At 26.5% G+C, this 26413-nt stretch overlaps 2 protein-coding genes across 4 annotated transcripts; both read left to right on the forward strand.

Annotated features, from left to right (window-relative positions):
* Positions 1-323: 323 nt before the first annotated feature.
* LOC111031145 (multidrug resistance-associated protein 4-like) lies at positions 324-10036 on the forward strand. Its single transcript, XM_022310967.1, has 26 exons — positions 324-375; positions 445-528; positions 2664-2774; positions 2858-2992; positions 3738-3948; positions 4106-4328; positions 4419-4575; positions 4667-4805; positions 4876-4986; positions 5073-5354; positions 5423-5587; positions 5663-5784; positions 5866-5963; positions 6028-6113; positions 6179-6561; positions 6621-6892; positions 6952-7031; positions 7119-7269; positions 7364-7470; positions 7530-7653; positions 7738-7908; positions 8550-8677; positions 8753-8998; positions 9113-9285; positions 9359-9599; positions 9680-10036. The coding sequence occupies exons 1-26, from the start codon at positions 368-370 to the stop codon at positions 9764-9766; spliced, it is 4095 nt and encodes a 1364-aa protein (XP_022166659.1). The 5' UTR covers positions 324-367; the 3' UTR covers positions 9767-10036.
* Positions 10037-13470: 3434 nt separating this feature from the next.
* Positions 13471-26093, forward strand: LOC111031146 (probable multidrug resistance-associated protein lethal(2)03659). Of its 3 annotated transcripts, none has more exons than XM_022310969.1 (27): positions 13471-13682; positions 14030-14167; positions 14339-14440; positions 14781-14891; positions 14964-15098; positions 18993-19206; positions 19394-19616; positions 19693-19849; positions 19908-20046; positions 20137-20247; positions 20321-20602; positions 20676-20840; positions 20918-21039; positions 21109-21206; positions 21276-21361; positions 21419-21801; positions 21860-22131; positions 22191-22270; positions 23087-23237; positions 23317-23423; positions 23656-23779; positions 23858-24025; positions 24834-24961; positions 25033-25278; positions 25361-25533; positions 25598-25838; positions 25919-26093. In XM_022310969.1, the coding sequence occupies exons 3-27, from the start codon at positions 14364-14366 to the stop codon at positions 26003-26005; spliced, it is 4080 nt and encodes a 1359-aa protein (XP_022166661.1). In that variant the 5' UTR covers positions 13471-13682; positions 14030-14167; positions 14339-14363; the 3' UTR covers positions 26006-26093. The 3 variants fall into 3 exon arrangements, with proteins under 3 accessions (XP_022166661.1, XP_022166660.1, XP_022166663.1); XM_022310968.1 differs by having other exon boundaries at positions 13472-13682; positions 24831-24961; XM_022310971.1 differs by lacking the exon at positions 21860-22131 and having other exon boundaries at positions 13473-13682; positions 21419-21611; positions 24831-24961.
* The last annotated feature ends 320 nt before the right edge of the window (positions 26094-26413 follow it).

Below are 26413 nucleotides of genomic sequence, written 5' to 3' on the forward strand. Positions count from 1 at the left end.
TAAAATTGGATAAGATAAGGACGGCAATTGAAGCCTCGATCTGTCTTGCAACAAATACGAGATCAGTAATTATTATATTATCAATACAGAATACAGATAACAAACGTGGATATAGAAAATATAATAACACAATAAGCAAATATGTATTAAAGACGCACAATGTAAAAATAAGATGAATACATGTTAAATACTTAATTCATTTTTAAGCTTTTTCTCAGCTTACCAATTAATATTGACGTTTTTTTTTATTCGTATATACATTAAAGAAGAAGAAGAAGAAGAAGAAGAAATAAGAGAAAAACTTCAAAATAATTAACTTAACATAACAGTTATTTGAATGTAAAATTGATGATAAGCGTAATACATTATGTACAGGTAATTGTTTTAAATTCTGATTTCTATGTTTTGTTTCAAAAATGATTAATATTTTGAATATTATTTTAGGCTAATATCAGATTCTAATAAAAAGGTTGAACGGCCTCAGCATCCAAGAAACAATGCAAATATTTTTGAAATCATTTCATACAGGTAAATACATTAAAATATATACATTTGAATAATTCAAATTTAACATTATTTCAATAAGCTCTTGACCTTAAATGTTTAAATATTATAAACAAACTGGTAGCCAATGCCATGAAATAACGTGTTTTAATCAAACTAAAATGTTTCAAGAGTACAGGACGAACCGATTAATATACTATCATATTTTTCTGAAGTAAATACTATATATCAACTAACTATAGTTATTACTTATTATCTCAACTAGGCATACACAATGTGCTAACCAACTGATTATAATGCTACACTTTATATAAATATTTAAGTGTATAATACTAATTGTTATAATCATCAACAGTATTAACAATTTAGTTAATCTTTCAATCACTTACATTAATAAGTGGAATTTAATTATGTATAATGCCAGATCAATTTAACTCGAAATAGTACCAATTCACATCCTGGTGTCGCTAACTAAATTAAACGAATAGGCATGGACCCTAAAAACACAATCATAATATTCAAACAGAATTACGCAATAAATACAATTTAACTCTTTTATTAAATTTCTAAGACCCGTGAATTAACAACCGTATATCGCGGCTACAATATTTAAGAATCGATACTAAAATATAATATTTTTTTATTTTATTTAATATATGATTGTCATTTTATACATATTATATTGTTATTTGGGTTAGAAGAAAATAAATGGCATACACACACACATAAAACAATATAACATATTTAAAAAAAAAAGTGAAAATATTTTTAAAAGGTCATCATGCACTGATATGAAAAATAGTCATATTAATATTTGGTAAACATTCAGTATATACAAGTATCAGTTTTGGCTATACCAAAAAAATAAAATCGATTTAGTTAAAATTTGTTTTTGATTTATTTTTTTTAATTTTAAGACTACTGGAACCTTATATTTAACCCCCACACCCTCAGTGTTCTAACTAGATTCAATTTCCTTCCAGAAAAGATTTTGAAGTACAAAATCAGAGCAATTTTATTGACCTAAAAGTTTATGACAGATAACAGGCAAAAAAAATAAAAAACACATATCATTGTAAAAACAATACATTGTTTCTCTCCAATCAGAATCTAAAAAATATCTTTGCCACGGGAAAATTGGCGTGCCAAACTTTGGCACGTGCAACCCCAGGCCGGACAGCTAGTCATACATACAGTAGGTACATTAATATGAATTATTAACCTAATAAATTATCAACTTTTATAAAATTTACTATTTTTAATTGAATTAGTTTCGTATTTTATTTAATTCCGTTTTTACTATAAAATGCACTGGATATGTAAAATATAACAAACGTACCTACCTACTGCACACTACTAAACGCTAAAAGGACTGTGTTGAGTGTAAAGATAACACATTTAATGAAACACATAAATGTCGCAAAATATAGGTGATAGCTATGTCGAAATCGCCTTTTAATTAAATGGATGGTATACAGACTTTTGATTTTGACCCCTACAACATTGCCACACAATTCAAAATTAGTTAATAACTATATTTATGTTTTCAAACTATTTTTTTTTTTTAATGCAGTATGATAATATGTTATTAAACATTACATTTTAGAACATAATATGTATTTTTAATTATTTTATTTTATTTTTATTAATAGTGATTGTTATAATTATATTATACACTAAACATTATAACATTATTATAAATAAAAATACTCTGGTCTCAACTGTCCTGTATGTACTAATCCTAGGTGTCAATATAGTCATATAAGCAAGTGTCAAATGTCTTCAATTCGGCTAAATGTGCAAAGTCCATACGGGATATTTTTATATTTTCGATTTAAAATTTAGAATTACTTATAAGAAAGCAACGGAAACTATGACAATTTCTAGCCAATGATATCATGCTCCTTATTTATTATAAATAGTCATAATTTCCTAAAATTTTCAATATTTTTGTACCACCATATATATGTATATGCATATTTATATAGTGTCTAATGCATTCATGTAACACTAATTAATCTAATAGCATATAAAAAACAAGTTAATTTTTTTTTTTATGCAATAAGTGTTTAAATAATTATACAAATAAGGTACTTTCGTTTCCATTTTCTGAGTTTAATATATATTGTTGATTTTATTTCAAATTTATTGTTATACAGCTGGATGTTAAATCTGTTCAAAACAGGGCGAAAAAGAGATTTAGAAGAAGATGATTTGTATACGACATTAATCGACCACACTTCATCATTATTGGGAAACGAATTAGAAAAGTAATCCAATAAATAAAAATATATTTCGTAGATATGTGTATTCATATTTATAATTTACTAAATATTTTTTGTTTTTACGGAAGTAAATGGAATTTAGAATTGGCAAATGCATTTAAGCTGAACCAAAAACCTAGCTTGACGAAAGCCTTGATTCGGATGTCTGCTGCTCGATACATGTTTTATGGTTTTTTACTGTTCATTGATAAAATTATATTGAAGTAAGAATTACTTAATCATTTTTATCGTATTTAAGATATTATAAACAATTTGACAAACATTAATTTTAGTACGTGTCGGCAGTTTCTTAAATATGTTTTATTACAATCCATTAGATACCTAAATATTATTCATGAATTTCAGTTAAAATACCAGTTTAATTTACTAAAAGTTGTATTTTTTCTTCAAATTACATATTCAATGATTCGTATTCTTTTACCTTAATACTATTTTAGTATTAAAAAAAATGTAAAGGGTAATTTTTGTGTTGTTACTTGTTATTTTGAAGTTAATGAGGATTAAATTATCTTTTATTATAGCATTTATATAATATATAATCTGTTACTTATTTAATACAAGTTTAAATATTTTTACGAGTATGAAAAATATAATTAATTGATACCCAACTAAAAATCCTATAAATAACTCACTTTTTTAAACTTAATAAAAAGATATAGTTCAAATTTTTAGAGAAGTCAAATATTTAAAGTACTTACTCACATAATAATGAGCAATTTAGAAAGACCTAATGTGTACACTATGCTATTTGTGTTAATATATATTTAAAATATGTATTGATGATTATGAAATAAATGAAATACATTTATAAAAAAAAAGTAATTTGAAATTGTGTATATGTGTGTGCTAGTAAGTATGATAAGTAGGTATACTTACATATTTGTGTATATTTTAAAGTAAAAAGTTACCAACAGTTTAAGTATTTATGTATACATAAATCGTTTGTAGAATGTCTCAACCACTATTTATTGGAGGAATATTATCGTATTTCAACCCAGTTGGTTCCAATAAGTCTGACTTAGGATATGCATACATATGTGCATTTGGCTTAGTGTTGAGCATGTTTACTTCAATGGTCTTGCAAAATGTAACACTAATAGAAATATTACATTGTGGAATGAAGATGAGGATCGCTTGCTGTTCGTTGATATTTAGAAAAGTATACAAATTTTTAATCATATTTTTTAATATTTACAAGTACTTCAAATACATCTAATCATGTTTAAACAACATTTAATTGGAACTAAAATTAAATTAAATTCTCAATTTCAAGCATGATTTAAAGAATTAATTAAAAATATTTTTGATTCTTACAGTCACTACGTCTAAGTAACACTGCTATTGGTGAAACCACGGTCGGTCAAGTAATAAACTTACTATCCAATGATGTAAATCGGTTCGACAGAGCCGCGACGTTTCTTCACTATTTATGGATCGGTCCCCTACAATCAATTGTGGTCACATATTTTTTGTGGCAGGAAATAGGCGTATCTTCATTATTGAGCATTGCTATCATGATTGCAATAGTTCCATTTCAAGGTTTGTAGAATGTAAACTATTGTAATTTAGTAGAAAAATGATGTAGGTATGATGTATATAAAATATGAAACAAAATTATTATATTTCTAGGATGGCTAGGAAAAAAAATTTCCGAAAATCGATTGAAAACAGCCAAAAAGACTGACGAGAGAATACGTTTAATGAATGAAATAATTTCTGGCATTAAAGTTATTAAAATGTACACTTGGGAAAAACTATTTTCAAAATGTGTAAAATATATAAGAAAGTATGTTTTTATAAGTCTTATAAATTTATATCAATTAATAGGTAAATAATATAAATATTATATACGTATGTAATTGTTGATATAATTGTAGACAAGAAATTGCACACATAAAAATATCATCATACATCAGAGATACTTTGTCGTCGTTAGCAATAATTCAAACAAGGTTTCAACTATTTATTAGTATTTTGTCATACGTATTACTAGGAAATTATATCACCGTTCAAAAAGTAATAAATTCATGAATACCTTCTCTATTGTAAATTGCAATATTAAATAATACAACTTTAACACTTTTAGATTTTTGTCATAACCACATACTTCAGTATATTAATGCCGACAATGACTTTTTTTTTTTGTCAAGGCCTGGGACAAATTTCAGAATTGCAAGTATCCATAAAACGCATACAGGTATTTAAATTTTACAAACAAAATTATGCTAATAATTAAGTAACAGCAAGTCAAGAACTTAATAATAGTATTGACTTAAATTACAGAATTTTTTATTGCACGAAGAAAAAGATGGTCATATTAATATATCAAAGCAATCGACTGTTGATAAACCGTTGATTAATAGTCATATCGAATTAAGAGACTATGATAGAAATAGTACTGACACAAAAGATGACATCGGACCCTTAAATCATTTTTGTATAGTTATTTCGAAAGCTACTGCTAAGTGGATAAAAAATCAAACCAACAATTCTTTAGAAAACATATCAGTGGCCATACAACCTGGCAGTTTAGTCGCAATAGTTGGTCCCGTAGGAGCAGGAAAAGTTTGTGATATTTTAATCTATTTTAAACGTTTTTTTATGAAATGGCCACTATAATGGTTTTATTATAGAGTTCATTAATTCAAGCTATTTTACGAGAATTGCCACTTTCTGAAGGTGCCGTACATGTGCGTGGTGTAATTTCTTACGCGTCCCAAGCACCGTGGATATTTTCTGGATCTGTTCAACAGAATATTGTGTTTAATTCACCAATGGATAAGGATCGTTACAAAAGAGTAAATAGTACTTGCAAATCATATACTATGCAATCTGCGTATACAATTTAATTTTCTTTTTTGGTTCTGAAATAGGTAATAAATGTATGTTCATTGGAACGTGATCTCAAACAGTTTCCATACGGCGATAAAACAATTTTGGGAGAAAGAGGAGTTACTCTAAGTGGTGGGCAAAGAGTTAGAATAAATTTAGCCAGGTAAAGATGCACATAAATACAAATTACAACAGATAACATATTTATTATTCTATGTTGGGGGGTTACATATTTTACTTTCAGAGCTTTATACAGACAAGCGGACATTTATTTATTGGATGACCCACTTTCAGCGGTTGATCCTAACGTTGGAAGTCATTTATTTGAAATGTGCATAAAAGGTTATTAATTTAATATACAAAATGTTTAAATAATTTAGTTTTAATAAATTATACATTTGAATAGGTTTCCTCAAAGAAAAAACTTGTATTCTTGTAACTCATCAAATGCAGTGCTTACCCGATATGGATCAAATTGTAGTCATGGAGAATGTAAATATTAACATTTTAACTGTAATAACTAATGAGATTAGTCAGAAAAGTTTCTATTCTTCTAGGCAAAAATATTAGCAAAGGGTACATACGAAGAACTTCAGGCATCTAATATAGACTTAACAAATTATATTCAATCTTTAAAGTTACCAAATTATGAATATATCATTGATAATAAAAGCATTTTAAGTGCTGAACAAAGGCCTACTTTTAAACGCCATGCGTCTGGGGCAAGTGTCATATCGTCAACTAGCCAAAGTAATTACAGTGAAAAAACAGTAGAGCCCGCTGAAATTAAAGAACCACGAACTTATGGAAATGTTTCATATGCCGTCTATTTATCATATTTTATGGCTGGTGGAAAAAAGTGGAAAATATCATTTTTTATTTTTATCTGTATTCTCACTCAATTATTGTCCACTGTTGGAGATTTCTGGATAACGTATTGGTAATATACATGCTCGGATAGCTTATAAAAAATAAAATATTGACTTTTTAAAAATACAGGGTAAACTTAGAAGAACATGTTTTTCAAAATAAAAGTAGTGTATCTACATCAATATTTAATGATTCATTCAATAATATTTTGTGGATTTCAATTTCTCGACAGACTTGTATAAATGTTTTTGGATGTATTACATTGTTCTTGATTATAATTACGACCATAAGATTACTTACATTTGTATCGATCAGCATGAGAGCTTCCATAAATTTACACAATAATATGTTTAATACTCTAATTAGAGCAACAATATTCTTCTTTAATACAAATTTATCAGGTAATAATAATTTTAAACATTTATTTTATTTTTCAAAATTTAAACTTGTTTTTTTATAGGATCCATTCTGAATCGTTTTTCAAAGGACATGGGAACTATTGATGAGATGTTACCTGTATCCTTGCTAGATTGTATACACGTAATTAAATAGTACTTATCTTTTATAGAAAATAGATAACTACCAAATAAAATAATAATCTTTTTTAATATAAATTATTTTATCTAGAATGCATTGAACCTTTTGGGAGTATTAATAGTTGTTGGAATTATAAACATATATCTTATGATTCCAGCTATCATATTAGCATTTATTTTTTACAAAATAACGGTTTTTTATTTGTCATTATCAAGGAGTGTCAAACGATTGGAAGGAAGTAGTAAGTAAAGATAATTAAGTAAGAATTACTGTATACATATATTTTTTTTAACATATTATTCGTTTTGTGGGTTTTGTAATGAACAAATAATTAGCACGTAGTCCAGTATTCACCCATTCGAATGCAACTATTCAGGGTTTAACCACAATAAGGGCATTCAAGGCGGAAAATATATTGTCTAAAGAATTTGATAATCACCAGGTATAATCAATTAATATAAAATGTGTCATATAATATAGTATGACGTGAAAATATTACAGGACTTACATTCGTCGGCGTGGTATTTATTTATAACATCGAGTAGAGCATTTGCCTTTTGGTTGGATTTAATTTGCTTTATATATACAAGCATAGTTACATTTAGCTTCATAGTAATCAGTAACAGTAAGATTATTATAAACGTTATGCGTACAATGATACATTTTTTTTTTTAAATATTTACTAATAATAATTAATAATCGTACTCAGCAACATTTGGAGGAAATGTTGGTCTTGCTATTTCCCAAACTTGTGGACTTGCTGGTTTGGTTCAATTTGGCATGCGACAAACCGCAGAATTAGAAAACCATATGACGTCAGTTGAAAGAGTTCTAGAATACACACATGCACCACAAGAATATTCGTTTGAATCATCTACAGGTAAATTAGTTGTATTAATATTACGTTGAATATTGATGAATACAGGTTGATAAAAGATGTTTTTTTTTATATTTATTTTAATTATTTTTGGAATAATTTCAGTCACTTTTTAATTAGAGTAAAACAACATTGGAGGAACGTTATATTACATTTTAAAATCTTAGATATGAATATTACATTTTTTTAGTAATTTTGAATTACAAAATAATTTGCAAATTTCCTCTTGTTGACGATATTTATCAAAATTCTATCATAAAACATTATTGTGCATTTAAATAAATTACATTTTTATATTTTTTTTCCCCAAAATTATTTGTAAAAATGTTTAGAATTTTCAATTATGACCTCCTAATATTAAATACTAGATCAATTTTCTACCAAGGGACTATATTGACGTGGATGATTAAAGTATTAAGTATTTTCAAATAAATCCATTCACCACTCCTCTCCGTTTAGAATTAAAAAATTAAAAGTAGGTATATATAATATGCTAATAATTGTTGTATACCATAGTTCAAAATTAAAAATAATAAATTAATCAAACTTCAAAATCTAAACTAAAAGAGTCATAACATGTTTGTTAGCAGAAAAAAAGTTGTGTAAGTGTTTCAATAATGTAACAGTTTGTATTTTATTTTTAGATAAAATGCCTTCCTTAAAATGGCCATCAAATGGAAGTATTACATTCAAAAATTTCTATTTACGATACGGTCCAAAATCACTGTATGCAATTAATAACCTCAATATAAACATCGAACCAATGCAGAAAGTAAACATCGTTAATAATTTATTCATATTACGTAAAAGATTATAAATTATTGGAATTTAAACATTTTATTTAAAGATAGGAATCGTTGGTAGAACAGGAGCAGGAAAGTCGTCTTTAATTGCAGCCTTATTTAGATTAGCCAAAAATGAAGGTAATATCATTATCGATGGCATAAAAATACATGAATTGGGACTACATGATTTGCGGTCCAAACTTTCCATCATTCCTCAAGAACCAGTATTGTTCTCTGGAACAATGCGAACTAATTTAGATCCATTTAACGAATACTCAGATCATGTTCTTTTAAATGCATTAGATGAAGTAATTATTGTCAAAGTTCAATACATATTTTATTGAAAACAAATAGATTCAAAATCTCTCATCAAATACACACAATATGTGATGAATTTTCATTAAGTTTAAATTATAAATCAGGTCGAGCTTAAAGATGTTGTTGAAAATTTACCTAATGGTCTCAACACAAATATGTCTGAAGGTGGTTCCAATTTCAGTGTTGGTCAAAGGCAATTAATATGTCTGGCTCGAGCTATTATTCGATGTAATAAAATTCTTGTACTGGATGAAGCCACTGCTAACGTTGATCCACAGTAAAATATTCAATTATTTTAAATAAATTAATAAACAAATCATCAAACATTTAATTTTTGCTAAACATTTTAGTACAGATGCATTGATTCAAAAAACCATCAGATTCAAATTCCGAACATGTACAGTCTTAACAATTGCACATCGTTTGAACACTGTTATGGATTCGGACAAAGTCCTTGTTATGGACAAAGGAACCATGATTGAGTTTGATCATCCATATAATTTATTGAAAAATAAAGAAGGCGCTTTCTACAAAATGGTGGAACAAACAGGACTGGTTACATCCAATTTGTTACATAGAGTAGCTGCAGAGGTACACGAACTATAATAATATTTTCATTACTCAATTTAGTTTAATATGGATTTATGAACTGTATTTGTACATTGTTTTAGAGTTATCAATCTTTGAGTTTGGAGACAGAATCAAGATCTGAATCAATTGTCAATGATGCAGTTGGGATTTCAATGAAAAATGTTTAGTTATGTTTTTTATGATGTCACATGCAATTATGTGTATCAACCACGAACTCGCAAAATCCATAACCATAATATTATATACTAATTATACATACTGTGTTTTAATATATTTAATTTATAAAATGTGTGATAAAGGGTAATCATGTATAACTGATGTGCATACAATTTTACCATTATTATTTTAATTAACTACCTATCCTTTTCTAATCATTAAGACATTAAGTATAATAATCAAAATATCATCATTGAACTTGTATGATAATGATAAAAAAATACGTAGGTTTGACACTCCACATTTAATATTATTCGTATTGTTACCTAATTAATTTATCATATAACGTATGTTCATTTTGTAATGAACAACAACAATTTATAATAATAAAGTAAATAAATATAACACTCAAGTAAATGTTAGCTCCTTTTTACAAAATTTGAATGAAGAAAGATAAACATAAGCTATAAAATATATACATATACATTTTTTTTATATAATATATTTTATGTGATTTAATAATTGTATTCCATAATCATTTTTATCTGTATATAAAAAGAACCTAAAGACCACTCACTCACTCACTCAACGCTACATCTAAAAAACTACAAAACGCACGAACTTGAAATTTGTAATAGTAGTTATTTTAATGATCTAGATTTGTGACAACAAAAGATATTTCAAAAGTTGAATTTTAAAGAGTTGTTTAAACAAAGATTTTGAAATTCGCAATGGAAATTGGAAATTTTTGTTTTGCTTAAAAATAGTTGTCATTAAGATTAGTGATTACAGAATAATCTGTAATAATCTTAAAATTGTAAACTTCAATATCAGAAATTAGTATACTTGTATATACATTATAATTGGCTGCCATTAATTACTCGGGAAAATGAGGTCAAATTGCTTCTGGCTACAAATAAACAAATTATATCTTAAAATAATTAATTGAAGAGCTTATATTTTATAAAATTATTTATCTATATTATTTTTGTTACCTAATATTTATTAATTCAAAAACCACTATACCGACCTTAATTAAAATTTCAGGAATTTGTCGAATTTTCTGAGGTTCTGTCACTGGACAGTCTAATTTCCATGTGTTACATGTCTTCTTTAATCATTATCATCATTGTTACTTATTGTTTTTGTATGAAACAGATTGTAATATTTTATTAAATAAAAAAAAAAAAGGTTAAATTCATTTTTGGCAAAAAAATTCCATTTTAAACATTATTGTGTGTATAAAATATAAAAATATACTTAAACTTTTAAGTAGGTACCCAAGAATAATATTTTTAAATTACAACAAAATGTCTTGAATCATTATTTTTGGTTATTTAACAATATGTAATTTAAATTATGTAAAGTAATATAATTGAATTTGAACATAAAATATCAATAAAAAAATCTGTGCTTAAATATTTTTTAGATTGTTCGATTACAGAATAAACTATTTATGTGGAACATTGTTATACATTTTTATCCTTAGCTATAAAAGTTGAACATTTTATAAATATTTCGTTCATTTTCAATTTGATAAATTTTGTCAACATTTGAACTTTAAATGCTTATAATGCAAAATCGTACCAATATATTTTTTGTAATTTTCAACTGCTATTGTAACAATATATTAGAAATCTTGTATTCAATTTTCAAGCTTTTCAACCCAAAAAAATACAATTGTATTGACATTTAAAGAAAAAAAAAAATTAAATTGTAAACTGAAAATGTTTACAGCTAAAAACGAGTCAAAATACTTTGAAAATCTTATGAAGTAAATGAGTTAGAAAGATAAACATTTCTCAAGTATCTATAATTATTCGTTTTTGAATTACAGCAAAATTAGAAAATCACTACATGAGAAATCTAGGGGTGTAAACATAACTACTTAAAACGCTCATAAAAATTTAATTTGATTTTTCGGTTCAGTTTTTTTTTTTTTTTTTTATTAAGGTAGACAATCTTATAATCTCATAATCTCATTTTAATATTTAAGATATAAAAAGAAAAATTTTATGAATTCCCAACACAAAATAAATTGCAAATTTTCATGATACTTAAGTATTTTGACAAAATTCTAAATTCAAATACTCATAAAAATTGTTGTTTATTCAAGCTCAACATTTTTTAATTTCCACTAATAACCACTTACGAGAAACCTTGTGTTGCATTTTTAAGTTTTTTGACGGACCGAAAATTTAATATAATTAAAAATAGTTCAACACTATTAAAAATATTTTGAAAATTGTATGGTGTATAGGAAATGCGGATATAAATATTCAGAGAAAACTTCACGTGTTTACGATGTATTTTTTTAGAGTTACATTAAAAACAAAATTTTGTCGAAAATTGGTTTTCCGTTTTTCCTTAGATTGTTTGTTTTTTTTACCGCTTTTGAAAAATATTGGAATTTTTTAGTTTTGACCTCCGAAGTACCAACTAGTTTCACTTTCCTACCAGAAAAGTTACTGTTGAAGAAAATCGGAGCAAATGTCCCAAAAAGTGATGACAGACAAAAAAGAACACTTCATTGTAAAATCAATACGTTCATCGCTCCCCTCAGAATCTTCAATACAAATCTTTGGACGGAGAACGTTGGATGGGCTAGTATAAATAATCATACAGTATTAAAAAATTTAAATTTAAAATATTAATTGCTGTTTGATGGTCATAACTTGAAAATGTCTGGAATGATTGGCTATTTACTTTTAATGTTCGTAATTTTCCAAAGAAGGTTTTACTGAAAGAAAAAAGGGGAAAGTTGCCGGAAGAGGCAAACTCACACAAAAAATTTAAAATTTACGATGAAAATCGAAATATTTCAAATTGTTACTATGGACTCGAATAAAGAATTTACAAATATAAGTGATTTAATTGTATGTTTGTAGCTTATGTACTCAAAAACCTTATTTGATCGATGTTATGAAAATTTCAAATTGTTCATAGATATACCAGAAATGTTTAGAGAGAAGTTTGAATTACTTTCGATTTATATCAAGCGCCGTGGGTACGCTTATAGCGTTGTTTTATATTTTATCATTTTTTTTATAGAGGCGTGTCCTGTGTTACTTTTTAAAATTATGTTGGTTTATCCGAAATTAATAAACTCAAAAACTATTGGGCTGTTTTCAATAAAATCTATATAAATAGATTCTCATTGAGACTTGTAGGGTGTTATAAATACTGTGTTAACAGCTCTTAGAATGACAATTTTTGTGATAATTGAGCAAATTTATGATAGTTAAAAATGTTAAAGATATATTTTATTTTTTATGTTTGGGGGGAATTTGATACATTTTTTGCTAGCAAGTACTTCTTCCAATATCTTGCAAATTGTGATATTGGTCAAGAAAATTCATATAATTTGAAGTCTAATTTTTAATATAAAAAAAAAAAAAATACCCATGTTGAAATGTTTGATACTAGCGCGTACTTCAATTAAAAAATTCTGACGATAATAAAATCTAAAATACATTGTGAAACATCAACCGAGAAGACGTCTATGGTATCTGTGACCTTCAATTACAGATTAGTATTATTGTCTTTGAAATATATTCTTATTTTAGTTTTATTATGTTCATGTAATATATTATACGAGTATCATTGATAAGTTGTAAATAATATTATCATCTTAATACTGTATTTAGAAATCATCGAAAACTAATAATCATGACATTAGTAGGTAGGCAAGTACTTGAAAATATCTCATATTTAGTACCCACACGGGCCACACGGCTACACCATAATTAATGATTATAATGCATAGGTACCAAATATTATATACAATACAATAACGTTTCATCCAATAACGATAGGTAGTTTAAAGTTTTAAGAACAATGGTGCAACTAGCGGCAACAAATTTAATTTAGACTTGTCAATTATATATTGTTTTACTACAGTTTTTCAATACATCAATCCATATTCAGGTCAATTTACTATATTTAATTACAATGAAATGTATAAAACTCATGCTACTGTGATATGGTGTTATAATTATTTGACATTATAATAATCATCCTATCACCCACATTATACTATTTAAAAATGTACGTTTGATACATACATTTTTTTTATTGATTAACAAATTGTTATTTTATGACCACAGTGATTTTATGTCTCTTGAAAAATATATTTTTTATTTGTTTATCGATATTAGTTACAAAGTAGTATACATTATATATTAATAAACTAATTTTCATAAAGTATACACTTAAGTACAAAATATTATCACTTATATTTAATTAATATATAATCTACATATTTTACATTTTAGCATTACGTGAGCCAAATTCAAATTGTATAATTTGTGCATAATATATTGTTCATTCCTATACCATACACAGATTAAATACAAATTACCTATCAATATACTGGATACACGACATATTATAGAAAAAACAATTCTCAAATAGTAAGTATATTGTAATATTTACTTTTTATTTTTGTATTTTGTTATATCATGTTAAGCAAAAATAAAATAAAATATTTTTAACATAATACATTTTAATTATTATGATATAATTTAACAATTGAATAAATTTCTACAAATTGTACTGTTTAATAGAACAATATTGTTTCTTAGATTTTCATCATAACAAGTAAAAAAAATGGATTCAAATTATAAATGTAAAAGGCCAAAACATCCAAGGGAAAATGCAAACGTTTTTAAAATCCTCACATACAGGTATAACAATAAATCAATTATAGTATAAACATAATGAAAATCAAGAATACAGAATTGAAATTAGAATATTACATTGTTTGAATATGTATATTTCACAATAATTCAATCAAATGTCCGTCTCTATTCAATCCTATCCATGTGTATCCTTAACGTTTCTAAAGCTATTTTATATATCATGTTGTTCTTAAAATAATATTTTTTTTCAAAATTGTAATTTGTATTATTTAATACTTTATCTGATTATTTCAATGATTTAGTTTTATACACACACAAAAAAAATTATCATTGAAAATAATAACACTACAAATTATTATTTTTAAATTGTTTTTATATTATTTAGCTGGATGATGGATCTTTTCAAAATAGTACTCAAAAGAGACATTGAAATAAATGATTTGTATGTACCTTTAAAAGAACATACATCATCAACATTAGGAAATGATTTAGAAAAGTAAAGCCCTTAAAATTAAAAACCAAATGCATATGTTCAATAAATATAATAATTATGAACAAACAATTTTAGGAAATGGAGACTAGAACTGGCTCTTGCAAATAATGGAAAACGGAAGCCTAGTTTGTTGAAAGCCTTAATCATGCTGTTTGGAACTAAAATAATGTTTCAGGGATTAATTCTTAGCAGCAGTGAATTAATTTTTAAGTAAGTACTTAAAAATAAATATTTAATTTTAGATTCTCAGAGGACCAATGAATTGGTTTTTGTATTGATTTAGAACAGTGCTTTCCAACCTTTTTACCACCACGAACCACTTCAATAATATTTTATAGGTCGCGGACCACCTCATATTTACAAAACCTAGAAAATCCTTTTTTTTTTCATTAACGAGTATTATATGGTTCCTCAATCAGTCCTAATGTTTTTCGCTATTTAAAAAAAAAAAATAAAGAAAAAATCTATGGTATTTGGTACTTTGGATTGTCAATAGTAAATAAATCCCAACAGCCCTTACAAAATAGTCCGAAAAACAATCAATAAATTGAGGATAAACTAAGATTTATATGAAAAAAACGGTTTTCGTAAAAATTAATTTTGTTCTTTGTGTAACTTAAAAAAAAATAACCTTATGACTTTTTAACTAAATGTTGATATTACACATTTCTATGCTCCATACAATTTTCAAAATATTGAGACTATTTTTTATCTATTTAAAAGGCATAAGAAAAATTCGAGTTTTATTCGTTTTTTTTTTTTTAAATTATTTTCTATGAAAATTTTTTTTGAAAAACTTGAAGTTGTATTGCAACTTCCTCATGGAAATCAAAAAAAAATTGAGCGTCTAGAGCTGAAATTTTGACAAAATTCATCAAAATCAAGAAAATTGGCAAATTATTTCGAGTTAGAAATTCATACAAATTCTTCTATGTGCATCGAAGATTTGAAATTTTTCTTAAATTTTTTTACATCTAAAAAAAAAGTTCATCTGAAAGTCAAATTAATCGTTTATTAGAGTTTGATGTTTTCTTATGTTGTTGTTATTCAAAAACAAAGTTATTCAATAACTATTGACAGTAGTTACTTGAAATGTTCAACAAATGTTTATTAAATGATTTTCTATACATGGTATAATTTTAAAATATTTTAACTTGTTTTGAGCTATTAATAGACATTTTCAATTTTCAATTTTTTTTTAGTTTTTATTCTATAAATAACTATGCAATTTTATTTGTTGGGTCAAAGAACTTAAATATTTAATCCAAGGTTCCTTATAAGTTGTTATAATAATATTTGGTAAACATTGACGGTGTTTTTATAAGTAGGTACTCAAAATTCAAGTTTTGACAAAATGTATCAAAATGTCGAACATTTTCAAACTCATTGAAGTTAAAAAATTATAACATTTTCAATTTGTCTACCTTATAATTTTAAATTAAAAACAAGGATTCTCATAAATAGTATATATTTTAAACAAAAGTTATAAAAAAAATAATGAACAAAGTTATTTTTTAGAGACATTTTAAGTTTAAATTAGAACTAAATTCTATATTGAAACCAAGATTAACAATTTTAGTTATTTTGTTGTATAGTTTAAAAATATTATTCGTAATTACTCGATACTTCTACAATATTATATTATGTACAGTAAACACACTTTGAATTTTTCAAATGCAATTCTTTTGCCAAAAATTAATTTAACCTACTGTTGTACTAATGCCAAATAGTAAAATAAATTACTTTAATCACTCTAATATCATAAAACGTATGTACTGACTACTGAGTTATATTATATTCTGATGGACCGTTTTCACACGGAATCGTGTTATGTAAACAACGATTATTGAATTCAAATTTAACACAACTATGGTCTATGACTGTGACTTTCTACACATCGAATGTACAGCAGAGCTTTTCCCACTTTTTACTCTTTTTTCGTATTACAGTTGAGAGTTACGTTTTTGAATTTTATTGTACATAATATTATGAATCATGCTTTTAATATCTGTAAAATTATGGAAACATTTGTATGGTGGAAAAATAATATTATATTATTACCTATTTGATATGTTTTAGGCGAAATGTACATTTAAAAAATAAAACCCATTTTTTTTTTATAACTTTATTATGAAGATAAATGGTATTAATTTGTTAATAACACAAAATTAGTATTATAGACTATTAATGATTAAATATTTAATCTGTGTATAGCCTTTGAATTTAGCACATAATAAATGTGTCACGTGTACCTATCTAAAATTCCGATTACTTATGTAAGATTTTTAAGTGTCAATGATAAATAACACTTATGTTGTACCTGTACCTAATATTCAATAATTTGTATTATATTACCCTAGTATAAATAAAGTCATGATTTCAGATAACCAACCTTTCATCAATATTTTCCAATAAAAAATTATAAATAATTTACTTTAAAATAAATAATTAATATTTTGATTTAATACACTAAAATATTAAACTATAATGTAGTGTATGTGGTCATGAGCATCCCACAATTTAAAGTATCATATAGAACTTAACTGCAATTTAATACATTATAATTTGTGGCTATAACTGATTGTGTATATTTGGTATTTTACACTAGTACAGTGTCATATTCATAGAATATATTATTTCCTTATGAATTCTATAATTGTATAAAATATGAATAATGCTGTGTACTCCATATAGCCCATTACCCACATGGCCACTTATTAATATGTAGGCACTGTTAATACTTAATTTTTTTAACAGTGCCACTGTCATAAATATTGAAGCCCTGGGCGAAACCATGTATTTGAGCAGTCATCTCACAATCCAAATTATTATATCTGTGAGGCACTCTCTTATGGCATTAGCACCCTACCCCTAACGTCGGTACTGGTTATTAGTATTACATGAGTATTTTCATAATTTGTATGTCATACATAGATGCCTACAACCTAGTGAAGCCTGCAATTGTTATCTTAATTACTTTTAGGATACTAAGAAAGCAGACTCTATGACAGAAGAAATCGATATGTAACTTTTAAGGAAATCAATATAAAGTTTAATTTGTATGTTAAAACTTCAAAAATTATGTTTTTTCTTCACAAACAGATAACAATAACAAATGGATAATACAACTGGAATTAATAATATGTTGCGCTCTACTCTGCAATGATCTAGATATTAAATCGTGTGGTAGGGTGATTTAATTATTCATACAATTTTGCATCAGTTAAAATAAAATAGTTTCTTATTTAATAAAATATGAGCACAAGTTCAATTGTAATATTACTGTAATATTTATTCGTGTGGCAGGAAAGTGTTCAGGGCCAACGGCTACATGTATGTTTGATGGACTACTCCTTAAGTACATGTCATAATATGGTTTCCTCCTTATCCCTTTTTCTAGACCAATATGGTCTTGAAATTTGGCCAATGTTCTTGTAATTAGTTCTTTTTGTAAATTCGGTAGTTAGATCAATATTTGCGACTCCGATTAAAACTACAAGAGATTCTTGGGTTTGCAAGGCCACTTAATATTTCCATTTCGATAAGCAACCATTTTAGTTTTTAGTATAAATCTTTACTGATTAATATAATTGTGAGTTATGATATAGTATTTCTATAAAAACCTTTTGATATTTAAGTTTTATCGATTGTTGTTCAATAAACAAATCTAAATTTCTAATAACTTCTGATAATCTGTGAGTCCGTAACATGTATCACAGTTTCCCTTTAAATAAAAACCGAAAATGAGCAAAAAGTTGACGTATTATTATCAACTGTTTTTAAACTACTACTGACATATTATAATTATTATAATACTTATGTATACATATATATATATCGATTATATATATTCAACACATATAAGCACAACTAAATGACTACATATTATTAATAGAGAAATATAGGTAAAGCATACTTTGTGTTTATTTCATATATTATAGTATATGCTTAAGACTTTGATGACTAACATATCATATTTGCTTTTCAGAAATTTTTTGATGCAAATATTATTATTTTTTATGTCAAATATAAATGTGTTAGGTATTTGAAACTACTTTATAGAGTACCTATAGACTATATTTTAATGCGTGTGGACTTTTAAAGGATGTGCCAACCTATATTTATTGGTAGACTACTATTATATTTCAATACCGAAAAAGGGCAGGAAAATATCGATACAGAACATGCATACATTTACGCTACCTGCTTAACGATATGTACGCTAATTTCAATGATCTTGTATCATTTACCACAAGTAAATATGATTCACTATGGAATGAAATTGCGGATTGCTTGCTGTTCATTGATATACAGAAAGGTATGTTTAATAATAAACGAAAATAAATTATGTTTTTATATGCAACTTCTGTACACTATAATATGAATTATTTATTTATTTTTCAAAATAAAAACGATATTTTCAGATAGAAAAATTTGTAATACCGTTTCTGTTTCATAAAATTGTTTATTAAAAATAACTTACATATTGTCATTTTCTCATCTAGGCTATGCGACTAAGTAACACATCGCTAGGTGAAACATCGGTCGGTCGAGTGGTTAATTTATTATCAAACGACGTAAACCGTTTCGATAGAGCACTATTCTTTCTGCACTTTTTGTGGATTGCTCCCCTGCAAACAATAGTGGTTACAGTCTTATTATGGCAAGAACTAGGTGTATCATCAATATTTGGAGTTGCAACACTGATTATGTTCATTCCGTTACAAGGTATTGTAAAACAAATTCAATAAGACAAAAGTATTATACGAAATTAACGATTAAGATAAATATATATACATTTTAGTGTGGTTTGGAAAAAAAATTTCCATATTAAGGTTAAAGACCGCCATTAGAACTGATGAAAGGGTGCATTTAATGAACGAAATTATTTCGGCCATTCAAGTTATCAAAATGTATACATGGGAAAAACCATTCGAATATTTAGTACAATGCGCAAGAAAGTACGAATTAATCTTTAATAAAAACCATGAAAAAAATCTGAATTCATTATATTTATAGAATGGAAATAAAACATATTCGAGGATCGTCATACATCTCAGCAGTATTCGTATCTTTTACGGTATTTCAATCGAAAATTGCTTTGTTTTTTAGTATACTTGCATATGTTCTACTGGGAAACTATATTACCGCCCAAAAAGTAAGAAAATCTTGTAAATTTAAACACCGATAGTGCTTGAGCTGAATATTAAGGAACACGTAATTTGTAAGTAGGTGTTTAAATGTTTAGGTATTTGTCATAACATCATATTACAATATATTACGAGTGTCATTGACGATTTTTTTCCCCCAAGCCATTGCACAAACAGCCGAATTATTAATGACTATTAGAAGAATTCAGGTAAAATTATTCCTTTTGATGAAAACAATAAAGAAAAATTAATTTAACGATTCAATTTTTACACTTTTTAAAGATTTTTTTATCATACGAAGAAAAAAATAGTCAAGAGGTAAATCTTTCGAAACTAGAGAACATAACCATCAATAACGGCGTAGGAAAACCTACTGTTAACTCGGCATCAAATACTTCAAATACTGACAATGAAACAATGCTATCAAATAATTTGAGAATAGTTATTTCAAATGCAACGGCTAAGTGGGTTCAAAATGAAACTGAGAACTGTTTACGGCACATCAATCTAACAGTAAGATCTGGTCAATTAGTCGCAATCATTGGACCTGTAGGAGCTGGAAAAGTAAATAAAATAATAAATTGTTATATTTTGAATAAGTTAATAATAATTTCAAATACCCCCCTAAAAAATTAAGAGTTCATTAATGCAAGCGATTCTACGAGAACTACCACTATCCGAAGGAAGAATTTCAGTGAGTGGAGTAGTTTCTTATGCAACTCAAGAACCGTGGTTATTTGTAGGTTCTGTCCAAAAAAATATATTATTTGGTTCTCCGATGGATGAACATCGTTATAAAAAAGTAAATTTTTGGAAACTAAAAACGCAATTATCATCGGGGTACTTAAAGTTACATTTTATGGAATGATTTTACAATAGGTAATAAAAGTATGTGCATTGAAAAGTGATTTTGAACAGTTTCCATATGGTGATAAAACAATTGTGGGAGAAAGAGGAATAACTCTCAGTGGCGGTCAAAGAGCAAGAATCAATTTAGCTAGGTAAGTTATAAACAAAACCGATAAAAGGTAATATGCAATATTATTGTTTTTATGCAACTACTTTTTCAGAGCCATATATAAACAAGCGGATATTTATTTGTTGGACGATCCTCTTTCAGCTGTCGACACACATGTTGGCAGTCATTTGTTTGAAAAATGCATTAAAGGTTATACTGAAAAACAAAGTTTGAAATGTTTGTGTAATAGAATGATTGGCATTATTAATATTTTTATAGATTTCCTCAAAGAAAAAACTTGTATTCTTATCACACATCAATTACAGTACTTGACAAGTGTAGAAAAAATTGTTCTCATGGAAAATGTAAAAATAGATTATAAACATTATTATTTGGATATACTTCAATGATATTTATTTTAGGCAAGTATTAAATCGGAAAGTACATATGAAGAACTTCAAACGTCTAATTTAGACTTTGCGAAATTACTTCGTTCTTCAGTGGAGACGATATCTGTGGCTCAAAATACATTGAATGTAGGAAATAAAAGCGATCCAGAGTTAGTTTTTGTTCGTCGAGTGTCTGAAGCGAGTGTAACATCAAATATTGATGAAAGTAAATTCCATCAAAATAAATTAAAACCCACTGAAGTAGTTGAAACTCACACTTCGGGGAATATTTCGCATACTGTTTATATGTCATATTTTTTTGCTGGAGGATCAAAGTGTAAAATATTATTTTTTATATTGATCTGTGTTTTCACTCAAGTACTGTCGTCTATTGGTGACTCTTGGATAAGTTATTGGTATTTAATATGTGGGACAATGTGTGTCAATAGTTTTTCAATATCACTTTTTTTTTAGGGCTAATTTAGAAGAACACGTTTTTCGTAATGTAATTAATGGGCCTACATCAGTTACTGATAATAGATTAAGTACATTTATATGGTGGTCAATTTCTAGACAAACCTGTATTAATGTTTTTACCGCTACGACTATAATTATAATAATTACAGCTGCAATTAGATCAGTCTTATTTGTATCCGTCTGTATGAAAGCTTCGATGACTTTACATAACAATATGTTTAAGGCATTAACTAAGGCCACGATATATTTTTTTAATACAAATCCTTCTGGTAAATATAATTCAGAATTTTTATAGAATACTACTTAACAATTAATTGCATTTTCTTAGGGCGTATTCTTAATCGTTTTTCAAAGGACATTGGCACTATTGATGAATTATTACCAATAGCACTGATGGATTGCATACAGGTAATATAATTTAATATAATCATATTTTATCCTCTGTGAATATTTTTAAATAATTTGTGGGTCAAAACCAAAAGATGCTAACTTGTGTTTTTTTGTGTACATTTACATTTTATACTTCCATAATATAGGTTTGGATACAAAGTATCTATATTTAAATCCATAAAAGCAAGCCTGCACATTGTTAAACAGTTGTTGAAAATGATTTAAATCAATAAAATTTACAAAAATATACCATTTAATAATAATCTAAATAGGACCTTTCGGTTCTTAACTATGCAGTTTAAATTTTCAACCAAAAGGTGCTATCTACATGATGAAATAAATTACTATAATTATATCCTATATTCTCATATCCACTGTATCACATTGAGAATAGATTTCACACAGTGAAATATTATTAATTTTGAATTGTACATTTATTAACAAAATGAAAGCTCTATAAATAAAAGGTACCAACTCATTATTTCGTCTTTTACATCATGCCACATCAACTTTTGTTAAACCGTCATTTTCCTAAATCAGGACGATAAAGTTTCAACTAAGTGAAAAAAAATATTCATGAACAAATGATTCTATCTATAAAACTTTTTAATACTTAACCAAATTGTTTAAACTATCATTTGTTTGATTATGTTTCGTTTATATTAACTCCAAGTGAAAATATATCTTTATAAATATGATTTGTTGCAAAATAAGATAATATAACAGTTAAAAACTGCACTTTTGAACAATTTGATACTTAAAGATAGAACCTTTTAGTTCTGAACCCACGATATATAAAATATTGTGAGTTAATGAAAAAAATATTATGACTAGAATGGATTGGCAGCTTTGGGAGTATTCGTCATTGTTGGAATTGTTAACGAGTATATGACAATAGCCGGCTTAGTTTTAGCTTTTATATTTTACAAAATAATGATTTATTATTTACTGTTATCACGGAGTATTAAACGGTTGGAAGGAATTAGTAAGAAACGAAATTAAAGTACTTCTAGATTTCATTATTTATTTGTATATAAGTTATTGTCACTTTTGAATAATTATAGCAAGAAGCCCTGTATTCACACATTTGAATGCAACTTTACAAGGTTTAACAACAATTAGAGCCTTTGAAGCGGAGCAAATATTGACAACAGAATTTGACAACCACCAAGTTAGTGATTATTGAATTTTTTTCAAATATCTAGCTTTTTATTGTTTTCATTATAATGTTTAAATTTTTATTTTATTTAAAACATACCTAGTATAACACTCACTTAATACTAAATATTATTTAAAATAAAACCTTAAAAAGTATCAAATTAGTCATTAATATAATTATACATTATTGTAATTCCTTAGTATTTTTGATTTATGTCGTTTCATATTGTGTTTAAATATTACAGGACTTACATTCTTCAGCTTGGTATTTATTTTTAGCATTAAGTAGAGGATTTGCATTTTGGTTAGACATTATTTGTCTTGTATACGTAAGCGCAGTTACATTCAGTTTCGTTGCAATTGGCAATGGTAATCTCATTAAAAAATATTAGTTAAAAAATAATTTCGTTTGATTATAATGTTTACTAACTCATGATTGTAATTCAGGTGTATTTGGAGGAAATGTTGGCCTTGCCATTTGTCAAGCGTTTGCGTTACAAGGAATGCTTCAGTGGGGTATGAGACAAACTGCAGAATTAGAGAACAATATGACAGCAGTTGAAAGAGTATTAGAGTATACAAATGTTACGCAGGAAGATGCTCTTGAATCAACAGGTTGTATTATTTAATCCATAGTTTTTCTGCTGTTTAATATATGGGCCTAAAAATTAAAGCAATGTTGCTAATAACTAACAACTATTAGTAATTCAATGAATTAAAAAAAATCTCAGTTTTGAACCAGTATACGAACCAAAATTTGGAGTATTTAAATGGTATTTAAGGTATGCAGCATAATATTAAGAACAAAAATTAATAATATGGTGGAGTTATACCCCACGTCTTGACAGGGAGCGTTAAACTCCATTTATTGAGTCGTTTTTGAGTATAGTGTTATAAAGTGATGCATTTCGCGTTTGGCATTAATGTAAATTATATTAAAGTAGTTATAACTATTCAATTAAAATGTATTTAATTACGAAAGTACCTCAGGTAATTTTTGGTAGCTATGTATGTCAAATGTGATTGAATTTAGGATGCAAATTCAATCAAGATTTAAATTTTTAATAATTACAAATCTGATTATGTGTCTTATTATTAAGAAAATATTAGGTAATAGTATAATATAACGTTTTTTTCGATTGTGTTGATGTTGTATAATATCCTATAATAAAATAATAAAATAATAAGTTTATAATATTATAAAAATTATCTTATGAGTATTATTGATTGATATTGGCATATTGCACATAAATGTGTGATTTATTTATTATAATAAAAAACCTCATAGTTTCTTAGGTATTTTTATAAAAAAATTACAATTTTTTTATGTAAGTCATGTACTAAAAAACTGAGATATGCAAGAACTTAAATATTAAATTAAAATTATATGTATAAATAGTTAATGTAATTTGTTTTATAGTAGACGAAAAACAATTTCCAAAATGGATTTCGGAAGGACGAATTATATTCAAAAACTTTTATTTACGATACGGACCAGATACAGCATATGTTTTAAATAACCTCAATATAGACATAGAACCAATGCAAAAAGTAATATTTATTTATTGTAAGACTATATAAATAGGTTATACCTACATTGTATTTTTTTTTTTTTTATTTAGATAGGAATCGTTGGTAGAACTGGAGCAGGGAAATCGTCTTTAATCGCAGCCTTATTTAGATTAGCTTTTAATGAAGGTAATATCATTATCGATGGTAAGGAAATTCATGAACTTCGACTACATGAGTTGAGGTCTCAGCTTTCCATAATTCCTCAAGAGCCAGTCTTGTTTTCGGGAACAATGCGAAAAAATTTAGATCCTTTTGATGATTACCCAGATCACATACTTTGGAATGCATTAGATGAAGTAATTCACTATTAACATAATGTTTGTATCAAATCGTTTGAAAACTCTAAACACAGCAAAAAAAACTGTTTTATTATGTAAGGTTGAACTTAAAAACGTTATTGAAGATTTGCCCGATGCCCTAAATTCAAAAATGTCTGAAAATGGTTCCAATTTCAGTGTTGGTCAAAGACAATTAATATGTCTTGCTAGAGCTATAGTTAGAAATAATAAGATACTCGTTTTGGATGAAGCCACAGCTAATGTTGATCCACAGTACTAAATGAATACTTTCTTATTTACTGATGGACAAAGATACAGATTTTTTTTTAATTTCCAGGACAGATGCATTAATTCAAATGACCATTAGAACCAAATTTAAAACTTGTACAGTCTTAACAATAGCACATCGTTTGAACACTGTTATGGATTCGGACAAAGTCCTTGTTATGGACAAAGGAACAATGGTCGAGTTTGACCATCCACATAATTTATTGCAAAATAAAGAAGGAGTATTTTACAAAATGGTGGAACAAACAGGATCGGCTACATCTGATTTTTTACATAAAGTAGCTGCAGAGGTACACTACGTATAATACTTTTTTTAAGACAACATTTTGTTTAATATAAATTTACGAACTGTATTTTTTTATTATTATAGAGTTATCATACTACAAGTTTAGTGAATGAGCCAACACCTGAGTCATTTGTCAATGGCGTTGATGTCATTTCAACTAAAAGTGTATAATAATACTGTCACGTAATATTATACTATTACAACTACAAGGCTAATGGTGATTGAAAATTATATTAATTTAGATTTGTTTTATTGTTCGTGTTTAAGTGTTTAATTTATTAACTTATACTTAGTAGATACATGTATTTAAGTTATTTAGTACTTTTAAGATGAATATTTATAATAGCCTGCAATTGTTGATAATTTTGTGAATTATTACTACCTATTGTTACTTTTATTTATAATTCAAGTTTTTTTTTGTGTATCATTATGTGAAATGTACTGATTTTACTGCTGTTAATTACAATTTGTAAATTGTGTTTACAATAAATGTATTAGTTAATAAAAGTAAAAAAATTATTAACCATCTATATTTTTATTACCCGTAATACTTCATACGACGTTTTTAAACCATTTTCA

This window comes from Myzus persicae, unplaced genomic scaffold (assembly GCF_001856785.1).
Source record: "Myzus persicae strain clone G006 unplaced genomic scaffold, MPER_G0061.0, whole genome shotgun sequence".
In the NCBI taxonomy this organism is placed as follows: domain Eukaryota; kingdom Metazoa; phylum Arthropoda; class Insecta; order Hemiptera; family Aphididae; genus Myzus; species Myzus persicae.